At 45.5% G+C, this 10,373-nt stretch overlaps 2 protein-coding genes across 2 annotated transcripts; one reads left to right on the top strand and one right to left on the bottom strand.

Annotated features, from left to right (window-relative positions):
* Positions 1-1,252: 1,252 nt before the first annotated feature.
* On the bottom strand, positions 1,253-4,866 carry COX20 (cytochrome c oxidase assembly factor COX20). The gene is made up of 4 exons (XM_071739122.1): positions 4,700-4,866; positions 2,678-2,792; positions 2,482-2,545; positions 1,253-1,960 (listed from the first exon to the last, which is right to left on the bottom strand). The coding sequence occupies exons 1-4, from the start codon at positions 4,730-4,732 to the stop codon at positions 1,831-1,833; spliced, it is 342 nt and encodes a 113-aa protein (XP_071595223.1). The 5' UTR covers positions 4,733-4,866; the 3' UTR covers positions 1,253-1,830.
* A 222-nt stretch (positions 4,867-5,088) lies between these two features.
* LOC139794082 (uncharacterized) lies at positions 5,089-5,877 on the top strand. The gene has a single exon (XM_071739182.1). The coding sequence runs from the start codon at positions 5,089-5,091 to the stop codon at positions 5,875-5,877; it is 789 nt and encodes a 262-aa protein (XP_071595283.1).
* The last annotated feature ends 4,496 nt before the right edge of the window (positions 5,878-10,373 follow it).

The raw sequence follows: 10,373 nt of genomic DNA, 5'->3' as shown, positions 1-10,373 counted from the left end.
ACTATCACGATGCTCCTGCTTTTTTCTCAATGCAGAGTACTTGTGATTTCTGAAGGATGCTACTACATGGATGCTGACTGCTTTCCTACCATTACAACACAGTATTCTCCTTTTTCTCTGCAACTGCTCTTTGTCAAACAGTAAATTTTCATCTGCATGCTTTTGTCTCCTGACTCCCCCAGCTGAACTATGGCCTCACAGTGAGAAGACCCCCTGCTAAGCTTGCAGTTCCTTTTCTTAGGTCAGATAGGAAAGAACTCAACCATGTATTAAAAAAGGAGCTGGATAAGTCCTTGCTTGGGGCTTGCTGTTTCCCACTGCTCCATAAAAGCTGCTCCAAGGGCTTTATGAGGCAACATCTCCTACCCCATCCAAAGGGAAGGAGCCTCCCTGCCCCTTTCTTTTCTGAACTAGAGTTAGCTACCAGTTAACATTCTGAGTTTATATTTTGCAGTGAGGACAGAAAGTGTTTCTTTGCACTAGTTCAAGCTTTCTGGAGACTTTTTGGATAAAACTATTGGACTGAATGATCTCTATTAAGTTCTGTCTTTATTCTTTCCTCCAGAAGAAATAGGAAGAATTGAGGAAAAAACTGGAAATGGAGCATACAGGTTTGTTTTCTTCTTTTAAGAAGCTAATCCACAGAGGGTAAAATTTAATTATCTTAGTGTAAAGAGCCTGTTTAATTAGTGCTTTCATTCATTCTTCCCAATTAAATAAGTAGAGCAATGCTGCTGTTTACATCTGGATTCCCAAACCTCCCCACACCTACTCAGGTTAACAAAACATCACAAGCTCTCTCAGGATAAGGTGGAGGAAAAGGACTGATTTATACTGTTGTAAGCTGTAAACACTTTTTGACTGAGAGTCCTATAAAAGATCTCTTTTTCTGTGAAAAAGTAAATATATTGTGTCACTGGCATAGGGAGAAACAAGAAAGGAGTATTATGTCATCACTCACATTTTCACCAACATGCAGTTAGATCTAACTGCACTTCCAAATAAGGTGGTTTCCTTAAAATTATATAGTATTTTTTCTTTTAACTGAAAATGTATACACTGAAATATGCAAACAGAACATGCCTTTAAGAAAAAAACAACAAACTACTGACCATTGCTACTTACCAATAATGTAAATTAATATTTCATCAATTTTAAGGGAATTCAAGAGGAGAGGAAGAGTTTTAATCAAATAAAAAAGTTAGTTACTTACATAGCTTAGACTGCATCTGAAGTGTGATTTTATTGTTAAGTTTCGCACAGACACAACAAAAATGGAAATCCTTTAACTTCACAGTGTATATAAATTATCTGACATTCTGTGACTGGAATCTTACAAAGGCTATTGACACCACTCACCTTGCACAAGCAAAGCCTTCACCCACTGTTTACATATACCTGTTTTACAAACACAATTAACAGTAGCAATAAAGGATACATTTACTGAGAGCACGCCTGATGAAAATATTTTCCTGTATTTAAATGAGATGCAATTAAAACTTTGCTAAAACAAACCATTCTGTTCATAATGGAAGTTAAAGCAGTCCCAATTTGTCATTAATCCACTGAGTTTCAGTTCCCAGATGTTTAACAGGGCATTCCTAACTGTGTACACAGTCACATACATACATACATGAAACAAACACAGGCTTGTATAGTGACTTTAACAGATTCACTATGAATTTCTTGCTCAGATCTGCTATGAAAACCAGCATGATTTATCAGTTCTAGGCACCTCACACATTTACAGGGAAGACTGAGCCACTTTTGGACCACCTTCTCCCAAAGCTAAATTAGACCAGATTCCTCTGCAGTGGACTATGAATTGCTTCATTCATTGCCAGTTTGTTTTCTTTCTGGATCAAGAGAACTGCCTTCAAATAAAAGTTTGTTTTTCATTCCTTCTCTAATCATTCTTTGTCGGATCCTCTGTTGGGCCAAATTGTACCTGCAGTAAAACCTGGAGGAGGGAATGAAAAGAAAACACAATTCCCTGCTTTAAATGTGTGAAAGTTTCACATCAGTTATTCAGCCAGCTGAAAAGTTTGGTAGAATTCATTATGAAATGATGCATGATGAAAATACTGGAGTAAATGCTATTTCTTCAAGGCAAACATTATGTAGCAATTGAGGAGGGAGATACACAAGTCCAATGGAAAATGCTAACTTCTGTAATTTGGATCTTGTAACTTTGTAATTTGGATGACATATGTGAAGCAAAAAAGAAAGAATTGAGAAAGACAGAAACAACTGAGTGGTTTGATCTCTTACAATTCAAGAAACAATACAAAGTTTAAAAAAAATTCAAAGGTATTGAGCTGTTTTTCTTTAAAAAATAAATATTTCAGGGAGAAGGATGAAATAATTTGCTAGGCACATTTTTAATGCAGTTTCAAAAACAGTGTGAAAGGTCACACAGGGATCATGTTGTACAAAGCAGCCAACATAGGTCTGTGAAAATCCAAGAAGTGTTTTACATACCAGTATCCTAACATTGTGCAAATAAAGCCTCCAACTGCAAAGTCACAAGATCTTCTAACTCTACCTGAAAGGGGAAAAAAAAAATTAGAGAAAAAACCTTGGATGACTTCCCACTATTAATAAAACCTAGTATCAGATAAGAATTAATCATTCCTTGCAAATAAATACATAAAAACCAGAAGGAATAAGTACTTACTAGTTGCTAAAAAATGTCCAAGGCCCACAACTAAAGATCCCACGGAGCCATAGAGCACTGATTCTCGTGCACATGGGACATTTTTAACATCAAGAAATCCTAGGAGCTTAAAGGACTGTAAGAAGAAAAAAAACAACAAACTAACAAACCAAAGCATAAATTTAAAAAATCACTTTGTAGAAGCCTATGAAGCCAACTCCATTGTACAACTGACTTGTTATCTTAGTAGTAATAAAAAAGACCAAACACTTGAGAATTTCCTACTTTCAGAGCTATAGCTGAGCAAAACTTAATATGCACAGCTGGATCAGGAACAGTTCCAGAAGAGTTAACTATTGATTTAGGCAACATCATTTTCTACAAATTTTTTTCCTTTACACTGCTTCCCCCCCATAAAAAAAAAGGAGAAAATTTTTAAGCATAGGCATGCAGAAGAGGACCTTTTACCAAACACTAAATAAAAACATTTAAAAGCCAGTAACTTTTAACCTAATCCTATGTAAAGGTAGGGGTCGTGCAAAGAAATTGCTTCTATATAAAACATGTAAGTTTTTACCCTGGTAAAAATTATTCAGACTAATTCATATACAGTCTCATATCTCTAACCTACCCAAGCTTTCTATTTAATTTTCAAATGGTAATTCTGTGTGGCATTCACAATCCCAACTGTGAACTGACAAGTAGGTTTCTTGTTTCAGAGATGCCCAGACTGGCTTTTGCATAATCCAAGTCTTCTAATTTGAATCCAACTCATATTTTCCACCTCACAAATATCTTTGCAAATGCACGATGGCGCCACAAGCAGGAGTGATGAACAACATACAAAAAGGCCTCACAATATGGGTCAGGATTAAGGTGGCTGCACCAGAGTAACATCTGTTCATCTTTCTGCTATTAATTCTTCTGCTAGGAATAGCGTGAGAACTCCATTCTACTGTGTTTAAATCCTTACGTTTGCAACTTTATCAACCAGAATCCTGAGAGATTTTTTAATGGTTTTGTGTTTTTTGTAAAGCCATACTACTTGGACAAAACAGATTTTGAAGATGGAGTACTAAAGTAAACTATTTGTGGAGGGCTGACAACTGTAAGACAGGTCATAGTGAAACACCTCTGACTGTAGTGACAGGGATGGAGAGCATCTGACAACAGCTGGATTTGTATGCAAGTATGGAAATCCCCATCAATAATGTTATCTGTGTTCCCTATGGACAGACATCAGCTGTTTCCACATAATTCCTGTGTACAAGTGAGAGAAGGAGTTGGTCTATGTTGGTCTAACCTCCAAGTGATTAATTTCAGGCACTCTCATATGGAAGAAGTCACTTGATATGTTGCTGTTGACTAAGAAGGCTTCCCTGCTACATCCACGCTGCATGATGCATCCTTTTAAAATAGCGTTTCACCTGTTGCTAAACTTGAAATCACTTGTTATGACTCTAACTACTGCTAATTACCGGGATTACAAAGGCTCAACTGTCAAGGCAGTGTTAAGTGTTTCACTCACAAAGACAGAGCCTCGGAGAGGAGGAATGGAAAAACAAACACGAGATCCCCATCCACCCATTCGGCCCTAAGCAGCTCCCAACTCTGTCCCTGTGTTGTCCCCTCATTATTTCCACCGCAGCAAAACCCGCGGGGTTCTCAGCTGCTCCTCTGCTATCACCTCTCCAGTCCCCAAGCCTGGGCTGTTTCTCGGCTTTCGCAGCCACAGAGGCTGCTGCTGCTGCTACTCTTCCTCATCATCATTGTCCTCCTCCTCCTCATTACTCTCCTCCTCTCAGGGGCGGGCGGAGAAACCTTTAGGCCTCAGACCGCCTGAGCACAGCGCCGGCCTCCCGCGCCTCTGCGGATTACAGATCCGGCCCGGCCCGGCTCCGCCACCACTGGGCCCCCGGGACGGGACCCTACGGGTACGCCTCTCTCAGCCTCACGCCGGTCCGTGGGGTGCGGGGTGAGCAACGCTCCGGTGAAGGGGGAACCTCTCGGCGCCCCCCCCCCACCAAACACCCCCTCCATTACCTTCCTCGACTCATTGTCGCCCTCGTCCGCCATGACGCGACAGCGGCCCCGCCGCTACACCAGCGAGGCGGGACTACTGCCGCGCAGAGAAGGCAAGGAGGAGGGGCCGCTCTATCCGCCCCGGCCCGCCCCATCTCGATGGTGCCGGCTGGAGGGGAGGGGGTTGGGGCGGGGGCGGGCGAGTGCCTCGGCGCCATTTTAGGTCCAGGGCTGAGATTCCACCGAAATCCTTTGTTCGGTGAAATGGGTCACGGAGAGACACGGACGCGCGCACGCGTGCGCGCGCGGGAACGGGTGGGGAGCGCGCGCGCGCGGCGCTTCAGCCCCCTCCCCCTCCCTCTCCTTCCCCGCCTCCTCCACCGCTGCAGGCACGCGCCTCCGATAGGCGCATGGCGCCCCGTCCTATCACCCCTCACTCCGTCCCACACTCCCCCTTACCCCCTACCTGCCCCCCCCCTCACCCTGTCCTACCCCCACTCACCCCGCCCTACCCCCCCTCACCCCATCCCACTCTCCCCCCTCGCCCCGTCTTACTCCCCCTCATCCCGTCCTACACCCCCCTTATCGTCCTCTCTGTCGTTCCCCCCCTCCCCACCCTGTCCCACACCTCCCTTTCACCCCCTCCTCACTCCGGTCCTACCCCCCCCGTCGCCCCATCCCACACCCCCTTTACCCCCCTGTCTGCCCCCCCTCACTCCGTCCTACCCGCCCCCCTCACCCCGTCCCACACCCCGCTTACACCCCTATCTGCCCCCCCTTACCCCGTCCCACCCATCCCTCCCTCGCTCCGTCCCACTCTCCCCCCTCACTCCATCCCAAACCTCCTTACCTCCCTTTCTGCCCCCCCTCACCCTGTTCCACCCCACCCTTCACCCCGTCCTACCCCCCGCCCCGTTCTACCCGCTCCTCACTCCGGTCCTACGCTCCCCGTCACCCCGTCCCACCCCCTCCCTCGCCCCATCCCATCTCCTCCCCCTCACCCCGCTCTACCCCCCTTCACCCCGTCCTACCCCCTCCTCACCCCATCCTACCCCCGTCCCCCCCTGTTTCCTCCGGTGCCCCCGTTCCCGCCCTGCCCGTGCACTCTCGGCAGCGGCCGCAGGGCCCTAACGCCATCCAGAGTGAGCCAGGGCCGGCCCGCCCGCCTCCGCTTCGTTGTGGGCTTGGTGCTGCTGTGAGAGGCAGCCCGGCGCCGTGTCACGCGTGTCCTCCGCCATTTGAGCGTGGGGAGAGTGACACAAGTCGTGGGTACATAGCGCTGTTGCTCACTGGTGTGCGGAGTACGCGTTTAAAACCAGCTCCCTGCGCCATAAATCCGAGAGAGGCCCTGCCCCGCCTGGTGGCCTGGGCCCCAGGGTGGCTGAGCCGGGTTCCGAAACGCTGAAGGAGTAATAACAAGAGCAGGAGACATGAACACACTCGAGTGAGCTGAAACTACGGGGACGGGGAGATTGTGTGAGCCTTCACGGGGTGGGGAGAGCCTTGAGTGAGGCCGACATGGCTGAGGAGAGAGGTAATCCTTAGAGCTCAGAGGAAACCACTCAGGGAGCTCAGAATAGTATAAAAGGTGATTTGCAACTGAGAGAAAAGTACCCTGGAAGCAGGGGGAAGGAGGTGGAAGAATGCTTTCAAAAGGTGTGGTTTGGAAAATGGTCTTGTGTGGGATACTGACAGCTAAACTGGACAAAACACCAGTGGTTTCAGGAGTGGTAAGTCCTGTGCTAAATCAGGTAGACAGACTGGAAGTGATCCCCCAGGTACATAATTGCACCTGTAGTACCTGAAGAGGTAAGTAGAGCTCAGTAACAGAGTTTCACAGCTCTGCAAGATACTGTGAAAATACATCCTGCTACAGGAAAACAGTTTGCCTGCTAAATGCTGAATTACGGGATAGGTTCCAATTTAGGACCTTTTCCATCTTAGAAAGGAACTACAAGGATGAGAGATGGAGAATATTGCTCTTTGATTTTAAAAAGAGTGCGTTTTGAAATACATTGCTTTCCTAGGAGAAATGGGATATATTCAGACTTTGTAACATTTTTTTTAATTTAAAAATGTTTATATGCATGTTTTGGTTTTAATCCTGTGCTAAATAAAAGTCTTTTTCACTCACGGAAATTTAAGACAATTTGAGGTTTCTGTTATTTCTTATTGTAGTTTTAGGAGTTTGGAAACTATGTTCTTCTACATATAATCAGTTTTTATGTATTGCTAGCTGAAAAGTGCTACCGTATGTTTGGGCAAGGTATTTTAAATCTCTGATGGATTAGAAACAATCAGTCTGAATCTTTAAGTGTTTTGTCATCTTTGTGGGCTGCACAGGCAGTGCTCTGAATTCATGGAACACACTGATTCAGTGCAGTTACTCTCTGTTTTTAAAAGATCAGTAAACATTGTTTGAACTGTGAGGAGTTCAGCCTGTCTAAAGCTAACATGTATGATATATGTAGTGGTACAGACATAGGACATGTGCTGCATTATGTGAAAAAAAAATCATTGGCACAATCTCTTCTTGGCAAAGTCTGTAATGTCTGTTTTTATCTTAATTGGTTTTAATAATAAAATTTTATTAACTGATGACAAACATTGAGGTATAAAGTAAGACATCCCAAGAGCATAGAATGGTTTGGGTTGGAAGGGACCTTGGAGATCATGTCTGAGATACAAGGCCACAATGATGAAAAATGGACACTGCTTTTGCTGCTGGGTGGCCTGGCCTGCAGAAGTTCTTGTTTTGAAGAAGGAAATATCTTGCTTTGCTTTGGAACAGTAAATTGGTTGTGGGATTAGAATAGAATGTCAGGCTGGAAGGGACCTCAAGGATCATCTGGTCCAGCCCTTCTAATAATATTGTTTATATGATATGTCCCAGCACCCCATCAAGCTGAGACTTAAAATTTTCCAAAATTAGAGAGTCCACTACTTCCCCAGAGAGACCATTCCAATGTCTGACTGTCCTCAGAGTGAAAAATTTTCCACTTGTGTTTAATTGGAATCTCTCCAGGAGCAACTTGTGCCCATTGCCCCTTGTCCATGTGACTCCTTGTAAGCAGGGAGTCTCCATCTTCTTTTTAGCCCCATTACAGGGTGCTGGAGAGCACACAAACAGAGCATCTTCTGTCTGATAGAATAGCTTAAGAAAAAGCTTGTGGTTTTCCCTACATGTCATTTATCCCTTTTCCAAGTATCCCAATCACACAAACTACACTGAAATATCCATTGGCAATGTGTAACGTTCTAATTTTTTTCCCCCTCTCTTTGGCACTTGATCATAAATCTGCTTCACTGTTGCACCTCGCAGTTCTGCTTCAGAAGTTCTGTTTTAAATGTTCATTTAAAAATAGTAACCATTACCCTTTGTGAAATTAGAACTACGCAGAGGGCTGCTTGGCAGTGTCTGGGACCAGTGAAGACACTTGAGCTGGAGTCTCCTGAGCTTAAAAGTGGTGGGGTCACCGGCGTGACGTGTTGGGGCGGCCTGGAGCCTGCAGCTGTGACCCACAGGGACCTGGGATGTCAGAGTGTGGTCTCGAGGGTGATGTCCCCCAGCTCTGGAGGAGGCCAAGGCTCTTGAAGCAGGGGCCTTACACTTCTGCTGCTTTTCTCCTGATGTGTTTTGAAGACACTGGTAGTAGGATGTTCTTCTCCGCATCCCCGATTCAAATAAAATTGTGGATAACTAGTTCTAGCTAGTTTTAGCCTGTCAGTTGCTCAAGCAGGATGAGGCTGTGTGGGTGTGCAGTACTGTTATGTTTATGAGGGTGGTAGTACAGGGAATGTGAGAGCTGCTGAAATACACCCACTGCCTTGCCAACATGATTTCCTTCAAGGGCTGGACTGACCTTTGGTTAAATCCACGGCCCAGCAGAGCCACATATCAGATGATCTCCTGTTGTGCCTTGCCAATGTGTTCTACAGGTAAAGTGGCCGAGCAAGAGCCCTGCCCTGAATGGCTTCCACCATTGACAGGGACACTGTGCCACCTCTGGTAGCCAGGCACCTTGTTTATACATTTGGGACTGTTGCCTTGGTTTTCTGACACTAAAGGGCATGACTGATAGAGAAAGATACTTCTTTCCTTAGTGACATTATCTAGAGCTGGAGATCCTTGGCAGAAGCAGCCCGTGCATGCTCAATTTTATCCATCATGGAGTGCTGACTGACACTCACTCCAAGCAGTTTGAACTTTTCCTTTATTCATGCAGCCCTTATTTTTATTAGCGTTGATCAATAAAGTGTAATAATAGCCTTTGCTGTGCAGCTGCATGTCTGTCCACTCCATCCTGAAACTGCTGACTTGGGCATGATTTGGACAGGTCTTTGGCAGCAATCTTTGTTCTGCCCCATCACCTCTCACCTCTGTATTTAAAGGTAGGTTGAGCAAAACTTTTAGTCCATCAGAGGGGAGGACATGGGGCCGCAGACAGAAGGTGCTCATGTTGCAACAGTACAGACAGGAGCCTGGTTCATGGACTTCTCCAGTGCTTATTTCCTATATCACACAGAGCACTTTCTTGAGGGGTCTGAACCTATGTGCAAGGATCTCATCACTTCTGAAACGAGTTGGGCTGCATACCCTAGGGGGAGGAAGCCATTGTGCAAATGCAGAATTTCCTGCCTTTTGCACCTCTTGATTATATAAGTTATTGCTACACCACAAGTTGTTTTTTTAGCCTTATGGAGAAGAAAGCACCAGTGAAACATGACAGCCTGTCCTAAGAAATCCATTTAGTAAGCAGCATGGGTGATAACCACTTGAAGTTGATGGCTACCATAGCCCTTCCAGATAACCAATGCTCAGTGAGATAAAATCAGCATCTCCCTAAGGGTCGTATCCAGATGTCTGCTGGAAATACAATACAGCAGAGAGGGAACAGTCCCACAGGCTGCTGGAGTGTGTGGAAGTTAACTTCCTGACACAGCTGGTGAGGGAGACAACCAGGGAAAGAACCATGCTGGACCTGCTGCTTGTTAACAGGGAAGGTCTTGGGGGGGTGTAAATGTTAGAGGATGTCTTGGGCAGAGTGATCATGAAATGATAGGTTTTGATTCCTAGAGAAGCAAGGAGGGGAATCAGCAAAACCACTGCCATGGAATTCTGGAAGGCAGAATTTGACCAGTTCAGGGTTGAGGGAGTCAGCTTGGGAGACATTGTTGAAGGGCCCCAGAAGGCTGGATGTTGTTCCAGAAGGAAGTCACAGAGGCAGAGGAGCAGTCTGTCCTGTGTGCTGTAAGACAAACTGGTGGGGAACAGTGGGGACTGGTGGGGACTGGGCAATCAGTGTGGCTGAATGGCTTTTGCTGGGACTGTGGGGAAAAAAAGAGATTTTGCTGCCTCTGGAAGAAGGAGCAGGCAACTCAAGAAGATTTCTTAAGGTCATGCAGAGAAAAAATGAGAAAGGCAAAAGCCCAGCTGTGGCTCAGTCTGGCCACTGTTTTAAGAGACAGCAAAAAATGTTTTTACAAATACATTAACAGCAAAATGAGAGCCAAGGAGAATCTCCATCCCTATTGGATGTGGGGAGAAATACTGCAAACAAGGATGAGGAAAAGACTGAGGTACTTAATGCCTTTTCTGCCTCAGTCTTTAATAATCAGACCAGTTTTGCTCCAATGTGTTCAGCCCACTGAGCTGGAAGACAGGGGTAGAGAGCAGAACCACCACCCTATAAAC

This window comes from Heliangelus exortis, chromosome 3 (assembly GCF_036169615.1).
Source record: "Heliangelus exortis chromosome 3, bHelExo1.hap1, whole genome shotgun sequence".
NCBI classification, from domain to species: Eukaryota; Metazoa; Chordata; class Aves; order Apodiformes; family Trochilidae; genus Heliangelus; species Heliangelus exortis.
This window is presented reverse-complemented; position numbering and strand designations above follow the sequence as displayed.